At 37.2% G+C, this 20,155-nt stretch overlaps 2 protein-coding genes across 10 annotated transcripts in view; both read right to left on the bottom strand.

The window, feature by feature from the left end:
* Positions 1-1,588: 1,588 nt before the first annotated feature.
* Positions 1,589-11,397, bottom strand: LOC143031206 (uncharacterized). 2 transcript variants are annotated; one of them, XM_076194761.1, is made up of 2 exons: positions 11,377-11,397; positions 1,589-5,517 (listed from the first exon to the last, which is right to left on the bottom strand). In XM_076194761.1, the coding sequence occupies exon 2, from the start codon at positions 5,413-5,415 to the stop codon at positions 4,501-4,503; it is 915 nt and encodes a 304-aa protein (XP_076050876.1). In that variant the 5' UTR covers positions 5,416-5,517; positions 11,377-11,397; the 3' UTR covers positions 1,589-4,500. The 2 variants fall into 2 exon arrangements, with proteins under 2 accessions (XP_076050876.1, XP_076050875.1); XM_076194760.1 differs by lacking the exon at positions 11,377-11,397 and adding an exon at positions 10,510-10,653 and having other exon boundaries at positions 1,600-5,517.
* Positions 11,398-14,829: 3,432 nt separating this feature from the next.
* Positions 14,830-20,155, bottom strand: part of LOC143031204 (uncharacterized) — a 22,647-nt gene continuing 17,321 nt past the window's right edge. For all 8 annotated transcript variants that reach the window (XM_076194751.1, XM_076194757.1, XM_076194756.1 and 5 more), the window contains exons 5-6: positions 18,381-18,717; positions 14,830-16,719 (exon numbers count right to left, since the gene is read on the bottom strand). In XM_076194751.1, coding sequence (XP_076050866.1) covers positions 16,342-16,719; positions 18,381-18,717 — 715 coding nt within the window. In that variant the 3' untranslated portion in view covers positions 14,830-16,341. The remainder of the gene's footprint in view (positions 16,720-18,380; positions 18,718-20,155) is intronic.

The raw sequence follows: 20,155 nt of genomic DNA, 5'->3' as shown, positions 1-20,155 counted from the left end.
GAGAAGGTAGAAGATAGGGATGAGTGGAGAGTGACTGTGTATAGATGAAACTGTTATGCAAGTAAGGGACAGGGAGGGAATAGGGGTAGCTTATATGTGAATGATATTTCACTGCATCATGAAAGGATTTATCCCTGTCTTCTCTTTTTTTACATAAAAGGGACAGAGAGGGGCATCGACAACTAAGTGAAACAGCCTTGCTGTGGATGTACTGTGTCTTGCTACATTGCTCCTGTCCCAAGGCAGTGGGCGGGATACATGAGGAACAAAGATGAGAGGTGGAGGGGAGCGGAATGTGCCTTTGATTTGGCTACCTCCCTTATAAGGAGGAAAAAGCTCTTAGTATATAGATAGCATATACATTGTTACATAACATGCACAAACAAATGAATGCAATGAAATAAACACCAGCTGCACACTACTAAAAATCTGCAAAAATCTATTATCTGCACCATGCAACACATCCATACAAAAATACAAACACACTCTGATCACAAAGTACACCAAAACTAAGCACTAAACACCCTCTTTCACCAGACTCTTCAAAACAGTCCTACGGAGAAATCCTTTGTACAAGGAACTACCTATTACCAGGAGCTTCTTTCCCCTTATAAGGGAGATGGCTAAGTCATTGGCACATACATATTACAAAGGATTACAAAGGCGGAGCATGCCGACAGGAGACCTTTTGGTCCATATCAAGGTCGGATGTGAAAAAAATAATAATAAATTGATAAATAAAGACTATAATAATGTAAATAACAAATAAAATACATAAATGCATATGTATAGTTAAATAATAAACAAATAGGCACATAGTAAATAATGATAAATTGACATATAACTAATAATATATTAGAATCAAACAGACAAATGATAACAAAACAAAAACAATATAAAATAAATCATAATCATTACAGCATCTTGCTTAGGTGTTTATCTAAATGATTCTTAAAGCTTCAAACTGAACTATATTGCACTACCTGCACAGGAAGTTTATTCCATTCATTAACTACACGGTTGGCGAAGTTGTTTCTACCACCCATCACCACACTTTCCACCCCTCCCATCTCAGCTCCTCATGGATGACTGATCATCCCTGCATCTGCCAACTGCCCTGCGTCAAATGCAATGCAGCAAGACACTGTACATCCACATCAAGGCCACTTCACTTAATTGGCAACCCTCCCTCTCCATCCCCTCATGCAGAAAAAGAGGATAGTGGGAAATTACATTGGGCTGCATCAAAATATGATTCACACATAAGCACTTCCTAACCCCCATCCCTCCCTTCCTTGCAGAACAGTATCATCCATACACAGTCATTTTCCCTTCATTCATATCTCCTGCCTTCTCCCTCCCTTGGTCAACAGACATTCCCCTCGTACCTCTTCACCCCCTCAAGTTCATTCCATCCACCCCTTTAACTAATCATTCACCACCCATTCTTCCCATGTGTCCAAACTATCCAAATAATCTTTCATCAAGCCTATCTCCCAACTCCCTTTCCACTCCCACTCTCCTCCTCACCTCATTTCTCACTCTATCCAACCTAGTAATCCCTACTTTACTTCTTGGACATATAATCTCAAACATATTTAAACTTTTCCTGCTTCTTTTAAATTCCAAATCTCTGCCCCATACAATGCTATAGGCACAATTACCCCTTCATACAATCTCCTCTTTGCATCCATTCTCAGTTGCCTATTTCTCATAATACTTTTTAATCCTCCAAGGCATTTACTTGTGTTGGTTTGCTTAACAATGTGAGGAAAACACTACGAGAATTGTTCCTCAGTTTATTTGCACAGCACAACAGCACAGGAGATAACTAATTCATTCCACACTCCACAACCGTTTGCCCTTCTCTCTCAGCTCGCTTGCTCAATCTGATTCTCATACGCGTCCTCAGCTTGGACATGGCGTTCATGATAGTTGCGTTCATTCCATTTTTCTAATTAATTCCTCGCACACAGAAATTTACATACATCCAAATCTCAGTTATACAATAATTTAAATTTAAAAGAGTCAATAATCTATATCCCATTCATTCAACTTTTGCATTACAAATAAAATAATAATCAACCATGTAAACAGAAGTGCCAATTTGTAAAGTTCTGGAACATTCATGCTTGCTATACGTATGCACATACACACAATGAAGCATTACTTTTATGTTTCCTACATGTATAAAAAAATGGCAATAGAAATAATAGTAACTAGCATACACTACACTTGCTTCTCTCAATCTACAATATACCTCCATCTCCATTCCTCCCTTTCCTGCCACATGTGACCCTAGATACTTAAAACTGTCCACTTCCTCCAGCCTCTCTACTTTTAGACTTACCTCCAACTCAGTGCTGTCCTTCCCCTTGTACATCTCATCACCTTGCTTTTACCCACATTTAATTTCAACTTTCTCTTGTTCCACACCTTTCCAAATTCCCTCCCCTGACCCTGTCACAAGCAGTGTTGTCTGCAAACAACAACTGGCTCACCTTCCACTTTTCTCCATTTTCTTTAACAATCTCCAGTCCCCTGGCCATTACCCTCACTTTTACCTCCTGCACCACTCTGTCCATGTGCACATTGAACAGCTATGGCCACATGACATCCCTGATGCAGTCCCCCTTCTACCTCAAACTACTCTCTCCATTTACCATTCTAACACAGGCTCTACTATTCTTGTAAAAACTCTTGACTGCCCTTAACAGCTTCCCCCCCCAATCCCATATATCAGCAAAATTTCCCACAATGCCTTCCTGTCTAGTCTGTCAGAAGCCCTTTCCAATTCCAAAAAGGCCCAAAAAACATCCTTACCTTTTCCCAAATCTTTTTCACACATTTGCCTTACTGCAAAAAAATTGATTGACACAACCCTTACCTTTTCTAAACCCACACTGTTCCTCACCAATTTCTCCCTTAGTTCCTCTTCTAATCCTATTGATCAAAACCCTTCCCAACTACACTCGGTAAAATGATCCCTCTGAAACTATGCTCACATTTGTCCCCTTTTCCCTTGTAAAGCAGAACTATACAGGCACTCCTCCTGTTCTCCAGCACATCATCCTTACACACACAATAAACAACCTCACTAGACAGTCCACTATTACTGTACCTCCTTCACTCTGCATGACACCCATCTAGTCCAGGAGCCTTACCTGGTCTCATCATTTTCAGAGCTACTTGCACCTCCCATTGCTACCACTAATCCCTCCCTATCCTCCTCCACATCCATTAGGTCTCTAAAATACTCCACCCATCTTCCCCTTTTCTTCTCTACTTGACTCACCTCCCCTTCCTCTCTTATCTTTCAAAACATCTTTTTATTGCTTTCAAAAATTTGTCATACTCCTTCCCCATTTTACATCTGGTCTCCTTTTTGCCTCCTTTATTTTTTGGTTTCTCTTTTCCTCATACTTTATATATTTTTCTCTCATCCTACTTTGCAACCAGCCCCTGAATGCTTGTTTTTTCTCACCTACTACCTTCTTCACTTCATCATTCCACCGCTCACTACCCTTCCTTCTATTCCCTCCCATCCTTCTTCCACATACAATCTTTGCACACCTTGTCACTTCCTCCTTGAAACACCTCCATTCTTCACTACCTCCCACACTTCTTGTACAAAGAAACACACTGGCATAATTACATTTAGGTCACTATCCAGCCTTAAAACAATATGGAACATGTGTTGCCACTGAAGCAAACTTCTTCAAGTGCAATCACCACACAAATGATACTGAACCCATCACCCTACTTTGCTTTACCTAAAGAAGACAATGTCTTCTCCCTAGCAACTTAGGTTGATTGTTTTTTTGTTAGCTGGGAGTCGTGGGGCTTCTACAACATAGACCAAAAGGGGAATGAATGGATCACTAAACCTTACATTTACCTGAATACCTTACTCAACTCCCAGCAACCTACCTTTTCTTACCCTACTTTCCCATAAGACAATTTCAATACATTTTTTTTTAGGACAAACACCTTTACCCTTATCTTCTCTTTGCTTTCCTCAAAAGGCAAACCCTATTTCCAGACTATATCGCCCTCTCACATGTACACAATTGATACAACACCCCTATAATCATGCTCCAACTCATCACTTTACTTCATATCCTATTATGACCATGTCAGCAAATTATTCACTTTTTAGAAACCTGGTTTTGAGGTCATATAGGTCTTAGTAATGCTGAGTAATTTACCAAGCTAAATGGCTATCCCAAAAGATGGGGATTAAATGTCTGTTCTTTCTGATCACCAATCATGAGTCTACAGTATGTTCATCGATAAGAAAATACCCTGATAAGTAAACACTTAATTTATTAAAAAGAATAAAACACATTTAAAGGACATAGACTACCAACTCACATGTAGAAAACTTCACCAGAATACTATATAAAACAATATTTTAAGAAATAGTTACAAAAGAATATTGTCAATCTTGCAAGTTCGCAGGTGACCTGATGAAATGCTAATATAAAGGAAAAATCATGATTACCTATGCAAAGTAGCTGCAGAAGTTGCCTTGCCAATGTTAACAAGAGCAGCCTGTATGTGATTCAGTGATATTTCTGTACTTTTGCTGGCCCTACTTTCTGACCTCTGGAGGTCATGATGCAAAATAGGCGGATCTCTAATGAGCTGCCCCATAGCCTGCTGAATCATAACACCTACATGTCGTCCTCCACCCTTATTTCCACATGGAATGAAAGGAATGTTGGACATCATATCACTTTTTGGATGCTTTGGTTCAGTCTCAAATAATGCTTGATGCATTGCAGAAGAAAGTGTTGGTTTAGCAAAGTTACCTGTCAAGTTTTTTGTTCTTGCTTGTACAGGTCCTGTTGAGAAATGTCTTGAAGATCTGTTCTTAATGCTGCCTGTGCCCTGGGCATTCTCCTCCCTATCTTCAACATTTTTTCGTCTTTTCCTTGAACGACTCGAGATGAAACAACATACTTCATCATCATTTGTACAAATATCCTGTTTCTGTTCCTCCCCTCTGGATACTGATACTGGAGCTTTCCTTTGAGAACTTTTCAGGGTCTTCTGTAAACCTCTTTCATTACGATTTTCATCTTGGGCTCTATGTTTACTTGATGATTCTTCATGTTTAGTATTATGTACCTTTCTACTTTTTTTCTTTGAGGAATGGGATCTATTAATAAGAACAACTCTTTGTTGAGAACGGTTGTCCTTACTTCTATTTTTACCCCTGGGATTCCGAGTCTTTTTTACATTCAAACCTGTGGCCTCTTCTTTTGATGTGACTATGGTAGAAGGCTGGTTACCTTTCTCTTGTTGTTCCACTTTGTTCTGAAGAGCTTCCAGAGCATCCTCTACCATATCCAGTGCAGCATCAAGATCTACTCGCTTAGAAAATTTTGAGCTATCACCATGTTGCACCATTTTTTCTGGATCCTATTTTGCAGTTGCCTTCACTTTAGGAGTTTCTGGTGCTCCCTATCTTATGCCATTCTAGTACTTCTCCTTTCGCCTGCAGCTAAGTTTCTGGAATATAAACATAATACTTTCAATATTTGAAGAGAACATCTGAACTACTCATATTCATCACTTTCTTCATATAAAAAACTATAACAATATTGATTTTGTGAACCTGTATATTTTCAGTACTCATGAAACAAGGCAGAATACAGCATTTGCATTTTACACCAGTTAATAATTTGGCAAAGGATAATTTTATACAATATTATACAAGTTGTTTATTACATGAACCTGACTTTTGTGGTATAACCTTACTGAAAAATGTATCATTATAAAGTAAATACAGGAGAATAAAATGTCTCACAACTTCCCATGACTCTAATGTATATACTTTTGGTGTAGAGTTCCATATGTTTTAATAACATGCTTACTACACACAATACAAAACCAATAATTAAGAATGATAACAGGATGCAACAAAACCACCCAAACAGAACACCTGTACACATAAACCAAAATCTTACCCATAGAGCATCAAGAAAATGAAAGGTGCACAATTCTATAACATCAACCCTACTTGACCATTTCGTTACACGAGCACAAAAAAAAAAAAAAATGCAGCATCATACTCAAATTTCTACAACCTAGCATTTACACCACATATAATTCACCTTTAGCAGCATGAGATTGTCTAGAAGTGCCGGTTCACTACAGTCCATAATATTCATTCCTAAACAGATCAAAAGACAAGAACTACAGGATTGACCACTAACCACCCTACTCAAACAAACCAAACATCTCACAATTCCCCACTCCAACCAGACAATAACTCAATATTTCTTCCTTTAGTGCATTATGGGTCAATTCAGTGGCTGTTGCTGGTTACCTGAGAATTGTAGGTCTCCTATTCCTTCATAAAGTTACTGGTGGGTACTGAAAGTCGGAAACATTCAAAGACATCTTGGAGGGACTTCCGTGATAAGTGGTTATTTTATATTTACATTTTTTTTTGGTCCTTTACAAAGGATTACAAAGGAAGACCATGCCAACAAGAGACCTTTTGGTCCATAACTAGGTTGTATGCCTAAGTTATTATAATAAATAAATCATTGAATACATATATAAAGAAATAATGAGTAATAAAAAAACAAATAATAACTTGCAATAACTGAATAAAAAATAAGCATGTAATTAATTTTAATAAATATATGATGGTCATTACAGCATATTTCTTCAATATCTGAATCTTAAAACTTCAAACTGTACTACATTGCACTGCCTTTGCAGGAAGTTTATTACATTCATTTAATAAACAGTTGGCAGTTGCTTCTACCTACCGTACTTCAAAACTAAATCTACTTCATGACAGTTTGAGACCATAATTTCTTGATTGATTCAGTATGAGAAATTAGTAACTTGATGTCAATTTCCTTTACAATCGTAAAATCCCGTATCAAATCACTCAAGTCTACTCCTTTTTGGGGAAAATAGATTGCTACGTTTTGGTCAATTTTTGTATGATTTAATTCTGATATCAGGAACAAGTTTTGTGGCTTGCCATTGTACTTGTCAGTGTCTTTAATGAGATTCAGTCACCACACAGAAAGAGCATATTCCTAATGTAGATGAACTAACAATTAGCTTGTTAATGAGAGACGGAACTTAAAATCAAAAGATCACACAATCAACCCTAAAATGGCTGGCATGGTTAGGCACAGTCATTCCAATTTTTTCCATTAATCCCCATTTATTTGGATATTTGATTGGTCTGGCATGTAGAAAACAAAATATATTTACTGGATGGTTGCTGTGGACACTGCTTCTGACCAGGGCAGTGGACAAGGTGCAGGGATGACCTGTCATCCAGGAGGTGCTCAGATAAGAGGGAGGGTGGGAGGGGTGTGGAGTGTTTTTAGGGATGGAATGGGTGGAAATGATTTTATGCCTTTCCCTTTTTGGCTACCTCCCTTGTAAGGGGAAAAAAGCCTTGGTATATGTATGTTATTTTTTTTTTTATTGGTTCAAATAACATGGTATATATATATATATGTGTATATATATATATATATATATATATATATATATATATATATATATATATATACAGGTAAACGTCGACTTACGATGGCATTAGGTTTCGATAGAGCCATCGTAAGACGATTTCATCGTAAGTCGATCCCCAATTTGTGTATCACTGTTCCGTGGTCACTGTACCTAGCCTACCTGTATATTAACCACCAGAGATACTGAATATAGCCTATTAAACATGTACAGTAGTTTATTTAATTATTTTTATCCTTTTTACCATATTCAAACACTATAATATGTATTTTCAGTACGGAACTTAAATCATGCCAGCCATACGACGTGACGTAATAATACTCGCATCATAAAATATAGTCACCGCTTATATCGATCGTTCTCTCTTTCACCCGCGAATTTTGAAAACCACAGAGAATGGGATTCAAGGCACATTTGAGAGAATGTAAAAACACAGGGGCGACTACAATAAATATAATCAAGACGCCGATATGGCAGCGTCGCGAATCCACTTGCTCCTCATGACGCCTACGTGTGCGGCACCGTATGGAAGGGGTTAAATTATCATGTCGTCGTCGTCGTCGTCGTCATCGTAAAGTCGAACAATCGTAAGTCGCGGCCATCGTAAGTCGACGTTTACCTGTATATATATATATATATATATATATATATATAAAATTCTCCCATTACTCCTCATCTGCTTCTTCCACCTTCAGTCTCATATACAGCACTACCTCTCATTAACGGACTAAATGGGGGGTTACGGTGTCCGTTGATGTGAATAATCCGTTGATTTGGAGTGATTTTTGGGTGATTGCATAATACTGATTGCACAGCACTAAACAGCACCAAAAACACCACAAACACAGCTAATTAATGTTCGTTAATGAGAGGTAGTACTGTGTGTATGTATATATATATATATATATATATACACTTGTACCTTAACTTCTTGTAAGCATTCTGCTGAAGAGGACTACAGATAGTAGTCAAAATATACAGTTTCCCTGTACTTTCGTCATTTTTTTCTCTGATAGTGGGTTTATAGTGGTATACATATATATATATATATATATATATACATATATATAATATATATATGTGTGTGTGTGTGTGTGTACAAAAATGTGAACTTCTGATTTAGGAAATTAATTGTTGGCAGAACACCACAAAACATTTAAAAGCATACGAAATAACCACTTATCACAGTGGAAGTGCCTCCAAGATGTCTCAATGTCTCCGACTTTTAGTACCCACCAAAGTTACATCAACTAACCTAAACTAGCCTTATCTAATGTTACCTTACCTAATGTAACCTAACGGGTCACACAATGAAAGGTCACCATACCAGTTGCAGTAGACAGGTCAAATTATTGCACATACACTCAAATAACACCTAATTTCCTTGACTGTTGATGCAGCTGTATTTTCTATAATCTAACTTACCCAACAACAATATTGTGTACCCCTTCAGTATAACAACATTCTATAATATTTAGTGATATTCTTTGCTTGTGATATTCCTCTGGTGATGAAAACTGTCAGTGATAAGTATAAAAGTGCAATGGTTCAACATTTACACCTTAGGATGAATTCATGGAATTTTGTAAGAAGATAAAACCTGCACAATATAGCAATAGATCATTAAATACTCAATTTGAAAAATATAATACATTAATGTAACTTATCTTATTCTTGGTGAAAATCAGTAATAAATACTTGCTAAAAGAAAATACGCCACAGAACAGAGCTTCAACAATACATTCAAAATGCCATATTGTCATTTGTCCAATGTTGTCAAAGTTGGTTTGACGATGGCATCAATGTTGTGTACTGTGTGTTCTCCCACTCCAAGTGACATCACCACACTATATATTTTCAAAACAGTGCTATGGAGTTGAGCTTCATGCTATGAACCTCCTCTACACCCTGCAGTCTGATCAAATGCCAAAAATGGCCATCAACATCTCTGACAACAACGACAATCCTGATGACCTCCAGAATTACGGGTACCACATCACTAAAAATAGGTTTAGTTTTGTTAGACAAATTCATACTTTATTTTCTTCAACCTCCACATCTACCAAAACAAAAATGACATCTCAAGCAGTCATTATGGCTCCATTTCTTAGTGTATCACTTTTAACATTTTCTGCTGATTTCTGCCAAGAAAAATGTATATCATGTTGATGTATTATTTAATAAAATGAGTGTTTATTTCTGTTGCTATATTGCGTAGTTGTGCACTTGTAAAAAGTTACCAAATTTACTTTTGTGCACTTACAAATTCCATGGAAACTGTACCATAAAACACATATTGTTCAAGCCATGCAAATTTGGGTATCAATATTTGGATAGAAATTTAGGAGTGGAGGCAGTTCAAGACTGCTTAGCAGAGTAAGTTTATAATAAGGGCACACTACATTAAACTTCTAACTTCAAAATATTCTCTGTAAAGGAGTACTGTTGTCCTCTCTGAAGGGGGAATTTGTATGGTTAAATACAAGACTACATGTTAAACTGAATAAATAAAACTGAACCAGGACATCAATAATGAACACAGTGGGCTTTCCTAACTAAAACTTTTAATCCTAAAATAATTATTTTAAAATAAATTGCATTCTTAAATCACCAACTCTCTGAAAATGATCAATTTATTTTGTTTTCTTTAAAAACGACTCAATCTGGCGGATTTGATGGAGTTCAATTTCATGTGGTTACGTTTAAAATCCATCTTGACACTAGAGGTAGTGCTGAACTTATACAAGACATTAACATAATTTCCTTTATGTACAGTGTATAGAATTTATTCCACCATATAATTATAATAACTGTACAGTGGCGGGTCTATGAAATTAACAAAGCAGCTTCACCGTCCCTTACTTCCTTAAAGGTTTCGAAACAGTTCTTTATATATATAACAAATTAAGTTTCAATCCTGAAATGTATGTCATTTATTGCTTCAATGCATCTATTGATAGACAAGTAAACAGTTTGTGGGTGCAAATAACTTCTTACCTATGCTCCTCCTCGGTCTGACCTGCTCTGACTTATTCTGACAGCAGAATGGAATGTAAACAAACGTTCTTTCAAGCTTCGAGAAATGTGTATTAGACTACTCTACCAATATATACATTTTTTCTTGTCTTTATATATAATCCAAAATAAAAATAAGAATCACAATTGTTATTCCTACAAGAAGAAAAAATATTTGACGAATTAGATATAATAAGATGTTAATGGGATTTAGTTGGAAATCGCACGAAGTGTTTCACAGTGAAATTAATCAATTGTTTCATTAGACAATAGCAACCAGAACTTGGCATGTATATGGTGATATCAACATATGGTTGTATGAAGAAATAAATAAATTGCTAATGTATATTACAAATTAATTTAGGATATTTATGACCATGGCTCCCTGCTCGATGAATAGTATATCAAAACCGTCTAGAAATAAGCGTACATGTTTTTTTGTGTTATCCTCGGCAATTTGCAATTATTATTTCGAACTATGTGTTCTAGTCATCATCTGCACTTCATGTATATTTATCCTTTGTCAGATAAATTTATTATTATTATTATTATAAAAGTATTACAGTGCGGGAAATTATTACATTACTGGACATGAGAGTCGACTTGAACCTAAACCAGTTTTATATGTGTTGATTCAACATTGATTTGCCAATGAATTAACACTACAATTTTATAATCGTCAGTTGGGATTATACACCAGAAGGAGCATTGCTTCAGTAACAAGCCATCGCTAATTTCCACAATATTCGAACAACCTTCCTATTTATGGGCATGTTCGATCGATTTCCATCGAACACTGTATCTTGTGTAGACAACATTGTTAGTGTTGTCAACATTATAGAAACGTACCATATGCTCATATAACTGGAGTTGATATTCATGAATTGTGTTGGTAACAGGCCCAGACTAATCATCGGAACAATATCTGGATTTGAAAATGGTCATTCCAACGATACCTCTATGATTTCCCGAGGGCATTTAGTACCAAAGGGGTAGGGGTGGGGAGGGTATAGAGTAAATGGACTATGTTGGAAGACAGTCTACGATGGTTAGGAAAGGAGTTAGTGGGTTCTAATGAGAGAAGAAATTGGATTATTTACGAAAAGAGGAAGTATACAATTCTATTTCGGGTTGTAAATAAGAGGAACGACTTACTTATTGGGTGATTAGGATCAAGACTCTAGAAGACTTAGAGGCAAGATTAGATAAATATTGGAGGCATCAATTAAGCCAGAAGTTTAATGACAAAAAATCCAAAATTCCAGAAGCCAACAAAGTTTCAATTGTACTTGAGAACAAGTTTTTGGTGAACCGAGAGCACAGACCTGATGCCTCTTCCGGATTTCGTCTACGGTGATAATAGTCGTATGCTAGTCAGGATAGTATGAGCGGGGGACTTAAGTTCTGGTGTTGTGCATGACATCTCTTGGTGAGGTTGCTGAGACGAGAGGGTATTATACTTAGTTTATTATACTTAGCCTCAAATGCATGTACAGTTTCAACTCGATCTATAACCTTGATTTATAGTTATCAGATTTATATTTGAATGTATTTATTGTTCCAATTTTTTTAATAGTAGTTTTAAAAAATCAGTTAAATGTTATCTTTTAGACACTGTTCTCTCTGAAGAAAATATTTTATATATTCAATTTACACTTCTTATAATCCTAATTTACACTTCGTATAACCTAGCTTTTCTATGATAATCCTTTCCTAATTGTAATATGAGGACCATAGTGGAAATAAGTCTTTTGACTTTCTGTGCCATCCTCGGATGTACAATTATATATACTGTGTATAATATTGAGTCTTGTATGTATTGTACTTATTGTATGTATGATTGTATCCAAATAAAATTCAATTCAATTCAATTAATGCCATCTATATATTTTAGTGACCTGAATACTGTCAACCTTGTGTTTTTAGTCATTCCTCATATGGTTTGTCAGGCTGGGGACTAATTTGGTTGATGCCCCTTGTTTTCCCTTGATCTTGCTTATATTCTTCACTCTGTGTGGGAAACAAACCACTGAATCATATTCCAGTCTTGGACGTATCAGGGTTTTGATTTTTCATCATCTCTTCATCCATTTAATGGAATGCCACTCTAATCTCCTGCAGCAGTCCATATATCACTCCCATCAGGTGACAGGTTCTTTTTTAACAACGCCCAAATATTTTTCCTCATTTGCCTGTATAATAGGTTCTCTCCCGAAGGAATAGTTTAAGGATGGTATTTTGCAACTATTGCCCATTTCCAGTACTTTGCATTTTTGGTAATGAAACTAATTCTCCCATTCCTGGCTTCATACGAAAAAAGCGTCTAAATCTTTTTGTAATATTACACAGTCCTTGGTTTTCATCCTTATGATTTTGCATCACTTGCAAACATGTTGGTATCGTTGTATGTTATTGGGTCAAGCACTCCACTCATTAAACCCATTAAACTGCGATGACAAGATTCTTGTCATTTGGTCAAATAAAACAAAAAAATCATAAAACACCAAAATGTTTGATCAAACAGCACCAGAAAAATATGAGTGACGTCATATTTTTCTGGTGCTGTTTGATCAAACATTTTGGTGTTTTATGATTTTTTGTTTTATTTGACCAAATGACAAGAATCTTGTCATCGCAGTTTAATGGGTTAATAGCCTTCATCTTGGCACCTTATCCTTTGTATATCTTCCCTTCAAAAAATCATTCATCCACTCAAGTAGTTTGCCTGTCAGTCCTCGAACATGCTACAGTTTCCACATAAGTCAACTGTGAGGTACTTTATCAAATGCTCCCTCTGGGTCAAGGGACAGTCCTCTCACCCATCACTTGCAGCACATCAATTACTCTCGAGATCTGGAGCTAAAGTGACTGACTGTCTGAATGTTCATCTCTTCAGGATATTTGTTCCCTGGGTCTTTTGCTATTCTTATACATAATTTCACTCTTGTCCTTTTCAGTGATACCAGCCTATAATTCAGTGGTGTCTCCTTACTTCCACCTTCGTGAATTGGTACCTTTTTCGCCCTTTTCCATTTAATGCTGTCCATCTTGACATCTTATCACATGTATGTGATTCTAAGTTCATCTACCATGTATCTCGCTTACATTCATGTCTTCATGGAAACTGAGTCTCATGTTTCAATCAGTACACTAAAATATAAAGAGGACGCTGCATGGTCTTGGCCACGACATATACATGTGGAAGGGTTTGGGCATGGAGAACAGTGTCTGGGGATCAAACAGTGCACATACTCTATATGCCTGCTGGATGGCAACACTTCTTTGTATGTCCAGAGAATGGGCAATTGAAACAGCAACATAGGCAAGGGTAGTGCCTCCTTATGTATCATGTATCCTAGTTAAAGGCAAATTGTTGGTCTCATATGGTAGGCTTGTATACTCCTTGTTTTGAGAGATGTTTTAAGAGTTCCCTTTCCAAGTAATCCCCTAATTGCGAGATGTAAAGCACTCCCACACTCTTGTTAAATGCTGCATGTGGTTCCTTTTAGAATGAGGAACCAGCAAGGGACTGGTTTCTATTTTAGTAGGTTTTCTGCAAAAAGTGACAAAGCTTGTGCTTGCATTAAAATGATTTACAGCATATCCATTGGTAGTATTTATGACTAAGAATATTAGTCAATATTCAAGGTCTACTCTTTTTCAATATGAGTCAAGATGGGAGCCTGTACAATGGGTCAAGTCAGTGAATGCAATATCATTTAACAGGTGACACAGAAAAAACTAGATAAAACTTGATTTGGATGGTTTTATTTTACTGCACATATCAAAACATACACTACCTACAATATTTTTTTCCATTTTACCTTCCATTTTAATATTTCAAGCTGCATTATCTTTTCCAGATATGGTTTAGCCCAAGCATCAGTAAGTTCTGACACTGTTGTTTTGGAGGAAACAGAACACCCTATAATTCATTTTATTATTTACTTATTTTTATTTACTCTTGTAGAGTGAATGAGATGATAGGTGAGAGTTAACAAAAAACACATATGAAAAAAAAAATCTTGTAGAAGTAAATTTCAAGGCAATACCCAACTTCCCATAACATTTAGAAAATTTGGAAAGTGTACTGACATGCTTAACCCATTCAACTCCGATGACAAGATGTCTTGTCATTTGGTCAAATAAAACAAAAAATCATAATAAAACAACAAAATGTTTGATGATCAAACAGCACCAGAAAAATATGACGTCGTCAGTCCTCCTCCTCGAGGAGGACTGACGACGTCATATTTTTCTGGTGCTGTTTGATCATCAAACATGTTGTTGTTTTATTATGATTTTTTGTTTTATTTGACCAAATGACAAGACATCTTGTCATCGGAGTTGAATGGGTTAACTTCTATGAGCAACACAGTAGAAGTAAGGAAATAATGGAGGTCCTCTGGAACAAAAATAACTGGATAGAAATAGCAAACAAACAAATAAATGGGGGACATCCTAACATCAACTGAAACTGAATTAATTTCCTCAGATGTGGGTTTCACAAATAAATTGATTCTGGGAGATGAGGGAGCAAGCAGATAACAGGCCATAGGAAGGCCAGCTCTCACATAGGCCTAATATCCCTGGACACTATATGCTACTGAAACCTTCCACTCTTAACTACAGGGCCAACTATTGGTAACATATATTTCACTACCTCTATCCCAGTCTACCCACACTGGTACAACATGGACAACAACCAAACTTTCCCCTGCAATATTGATAGGAGGGTCTAAGGTTTCGTTGGCTACTGTAGAGTTGCTGGTTTCCGGTCAATGAAACTCAAGGTAACATTTATCATTCCCATTCAATACATAAGCAAAGATATGATCAAAAGACATTTCCATTGAGTTTCCATACAACAATGGTGAAAAGCAAAAATGTAAAATTGTTTAGTAAATAATGTGAGCACTGCCGCACATTGTGGGGTTCATTTTTAACAAAACCCAGGAAGACTATGAATGAAATGAATGGATTGGGTAAAAGGGGCATTAGATGTAAGAGGAATATCTGTTTAGTATGGAAGGGAGTAAATAATGTGAGCACTGCCACACATTGTGGGGTTCATTTTTAACAAAACCCAGGAAGACTATGAAATGAATGGATTGGGTAAAAGGGGCATTAGATGTAAGAGGAATATCTGTTTAGCATGGAAGGGAGAAGCAAAGGATAAGTGTGAGAGGAAAGTAAATGAGAATGAAGAAATAATGTAGCCTGAAGGGATTTCTTCTGTCTGCTCTATATTTTCTTGATTGGCTGAGAAGTAAGGAATCTACACTGGGATGTGCATACCTACAGCCAAAGCTGTCACCTTTGCTTAGACTGTTGGGGTAGGTAATTATCACTGTGCAGTGAAGAGAAGTGCAGGATTTGAATGCAAGACCAGCACACTCCATACTGCCACCAGTACATGTAAACCATGGTGGGGATAAACCAGTCTCAGCTGTTGGAGGTGTTGTTTCTTGATGCATTGCCTCTAGCCTGAGTAATGGACTGGGGACATGGATAACCCTTTATCCACGAGGAAGGACAATTTTTTTTTTTTTTTTTTTTTTATAGTTGTAGGCTTTGACTCAGGCACTCCTTTTATAAAGGGGGAAAGGACATTTTGGAGTTTGTTTACATGCATATAATTCACACCAGGGGAGGCTTGCGATATTAAATAAAGTGACTTTAGAATTAAAACCTTGGTACACTTGATACTCAGGTAAAATGGTGAAAGGTCCAACTAACCACTACAATTGAGATCCTACTGTATCACTATTTCTTGCCATGGTAGGTTATTGGCAACATGTAATATTAATTCTATTAATAATCGTGTTTTTCATATATTCCCATCTCTAAATCAAAGAGAATACCTTCAATTCTATGTTGAGCAATAGCTATATCACGACGTGACCTACCACAATTGCGTAGCTTATTAGCTACGTGCTCACCAAAGACACTATGTTCGTCTCGTTTTGCCACTTGTGCTGAAAAATTGGTCAAAAAACTGTAAGCTTCATCAAGCTTTTTATCATCATCATCAACAGCCCTCCTTTTTACTGCTCTACTGCACACAATTTTACTGTCATCCCGATGAACACCTTTATCAGTATGAAGACTTGATGTTTCATTTCTGACTGCAGGTTCTAAATCTTCCACATGTTCCTCTTCACCAGTAAATGAAGTTACATCATCAATGTCCTTGAAAATTAGAGTGAATGTATAAGTAAATATGGTATGATAGATAGATGAGTGGTAGGGTGGTGAGATAAACACAGAAAACAGCTTAAGTTTTTGTCCTTAACAGGACTTCCTCTCAGAGGCAGTCCTGGTAAGGACAAATAATCAGAGAGCAAAAACTCCAACTATTTCTGTGTTTACCTCACCACCCTGCCACTCATAAGTAGTTATGATTAAGATTATTTTCTATAGATACAATATATTCAATTCTATCTAACCTTCATCATTTCATAATATTTATATTGAATATTTTTTTAGTATGGAAATACAGGAATGGTCAGATATAATGGTTTGAATCTAACTTATCATAGCAAAACTTGTCGATAATATATAAACACTAATTTGTTTTCCATTCGGAACCAACAACAGGTGCCTGTATGTGATGGTCCAGAGAGATGTACATCAGAAAGAACCATTTCCCATAAATTTAAAAACCAAATGACACTCTCATCTGAATCTGAAAGTGCAGCTCCAGATTGGATACAAGATCTCTTATCAACTCTATATTTACTCTACCTTTTCACATAAGGAAACTGACACCTGGTAACTACTCCCCTCCTATTACTTTTATAAGCCAATGACAAAGAAGCAGTCCCACAGACAATAGCCTAATCTTTCTTTCCAGAGAGATTAATCAGAGGGCCTGAGGAACACTGCAAGCCATTGTGGGATTGTGGATTTCCATCAGTGATACATACATACATATACCAAAGGCTTTTTCCCCCTACATGGCGGGTAGCCAAAAAGAAAAAGGCATAGAAACCACTCCCACCCACTCCATTTCCTATATATTCTACTCCCCTCCTCCCTCCCTGTCATCTTGGCACCTCCAGAAGCAGTGTCGCAAGACACAGCATATCCACAGCAAGGCTGCTTCATAAATTCGGTGACCCCACCTCTCCATCCCCTCATGCAGACAAGGAGAAATCCCTTCGGGCTGTGTCAATTTTTTTTTTTTCTCATACATACTTCCTCACCCCCCATCCCCCACCCACTCCCCCTCATGCATCACATCATCATCTATACACAACACCTCTCCATTTACCCCTATCTTCTGTTCTCTCCCGTCCTTCCTCCACAGACATTCCTCTCTTTTGTAATGCCCCTTTCACCCCATCCATCCATCTCATCCTAGGACACCCCCTCATATTCACTCCTTCCACCTCTGCCTTCCACACTTCTTTTATTAATCTTTCTTCACTCATTCTTTCCATGTGTCCAAACCATCCTAATACCCTTTCATCAACCCTATCTCCCAGTTCCCTTTCCACCCCTGTTCTCCTCCTCACCTCCTCATTTCTCACTCTATCTAGCCTAGTAACCCTTATCATACTTCTCAGACATTTCATCTCAAACACATTCAAACTCCTTCTCTCTTCCTCTCTCATGTTCCATGTTTCTGCCCCGTACATTGCTGTTGGCACAATCACTCCTTCATGTAACCTCCTCTTAGCATCCATTCCCAGATGTCTCGAGACAATAATTATCGTTTTCCACTTCATATTCTTGAAAAATATAATACAAAAACAATACACCAAATGGTCATGAATTCATGTGTCAACTGAGCTAGCATGGTCACTAATGAGTGATAAATACCTATCAATTTGGGGGGGTTTCCTTACCTCATGAACATCATCATCAGTACACCGGCTGCCTCTTGACTCATGTCCTTGCAGTAGGAAGAGTAATGGTTCATAACCAAACCACAAGCTCTTTACCGAACAGCCACTCCTTTGGGCACCACTCAACTTTTTGTGCTCTCTTCTAAACTGTGTCTTCAGTGAATGAACCTTCTTTTCCATTTCATGACTGCTCACATTAAACTTATTTGCAAGTTTCTGTAACGTGTCTTTCTTTTTCCCTCGGTTTTTATAATCCTGGCAGGTTACATCCCACAAACAAGGAGTTGCATTTAACATCTCAATTAAAGATAGAGTCCTTTCTGGGGTCCACATGATGCTGGAAAAACAATATTATATACATATATCATCTACATGTACTGCTGTTTTCAAATCAATTGAATATACAATGTTTCAAAGTCCCTACCATGCTTAACTCAGCATTTTTTCCCCAATACTGTACTGTTCCTCACAAAAGGTGGTGGTTTGGTATGGGAAAACCAAGTGACAAGAATAATAGAATGATCCTCTTAAGTTACCAAATATGTTGTCAGAAACTCTGTAGGGACTTTAGTAAGCCAGGAATAATTTTTGGATATTGTTATAACTGCTGTGAAACAATCTAAAATATTATTGCATAAATTCTTTCTGGACTTCTGCAACAGTTTCAGACAGTTGTAAGAACTAGGGGGATGGGGAAGCTGTTGGATAAAGTAGATAATGAAGTGATCTGGGCATATGCACAGAATGAATGAGTAAAGAATAGCAAAGGGAGCGTGGAAAACAGAAAAGAATAGTAAACTTGAGAGGAAGTCTGAGAACAAGGTGGATGAGGTGAAGAATGATTTGCATACTCATGGAATGTTCAATATTAAGAAGTGTAGCATAATGGAGTTTGGAAAAAGCAAAAATAGAGTATCAGGACAATATAAAATTGGAACCAAGGAGGTAAAGAAGGAGAGATCCGAAAAATATTTGGGTGTAACTATCTCAAACGACTTGTCCTATGACAAACAAAGTTGTTGGAGAATCCTACAACTTGCTAAGATTAATAAAAGTGGCATTTACATTTGGACGAAGAAATTATTTTAAAAAAATATTGGTCACACTGATAAGGCCTAGACTAGAATATGCAGTGACGTTGTGGTCACCCAGTACCAAAAATAGAAAGAATCCAGAGAGCAGCAACAAAAATGGCACCTGCACTTGCAAACTTGTCATATGAGGAGAGATTGGCTAAACTGGAGTTACCGACTCTGGAGCAAAGAAGAGAGAGAGGTGACCTACTGACCATCTACAGAATCATGAAAGGCACAGAAATACTCAATAGAGAGGACTTGTTAAACTGGGACAGGAGAAGCACAAGAGGACATGGAAAGAAAATAAAAAAAAAATGTAGCTACAGAAGAGCTCTGAAGAAAAACAGTTTTCCACATGGAGTGGTGGACAATGAAATAGTGTGCGCAAAAACTATTCATGAGTTTAAGAGCAAACTAGACACTGCAAGATACAAAGGCTGGGACACCACAAGTGTAGCTCCCTTTCCCGCAAAATACAACTAGGTAAAGTAGGGAAGAGGGCAAAAATAAGGGTGAAAGAAGGGAGATTCTGAAAGGATGATAAGGCTCAGCAGGGTGTTCCATTAATTTGCTTCATAAGCTATTCTGAGTGAGTGAGCAGGGGGAGAAGCACCATATAATGAACCAGTATAGGTAAATCTGTTCTGGTTGTGGAAGAGCTGTGCCTTGCTTAGCCCCAAACACTATGACAGATGACAA

Source organism: Oratosquilla oratoria, chromosome 12 (assembly GCF_046742065.1).
Source record: "Oratosquilla oratoria isolate Oo_2021 chromosome 12, ASM4674206v1, whole genome shotgun sequence".
Classification (NCBI taxonomy): Eukaryota; Metazoa; Arthropoda; class Malacostraca; order Stomatopoda; family Squillidae; genus Oratosquilla; species Oratosquilla oratoria.
Note: the sequence above shows the minus strand (reverse complement) of the source record. Positions and strands in the feature narration are given on the sequence as shown.

Coding starts and splice junctions, on each gene's coding strand:
- LOC143031206 (XM_076194761.1), bottom strand. CDS start 5,415: ATGGTGCAACATGGTGATAGCTCAAAATTTTCTAAGCGAGTAGATCTT.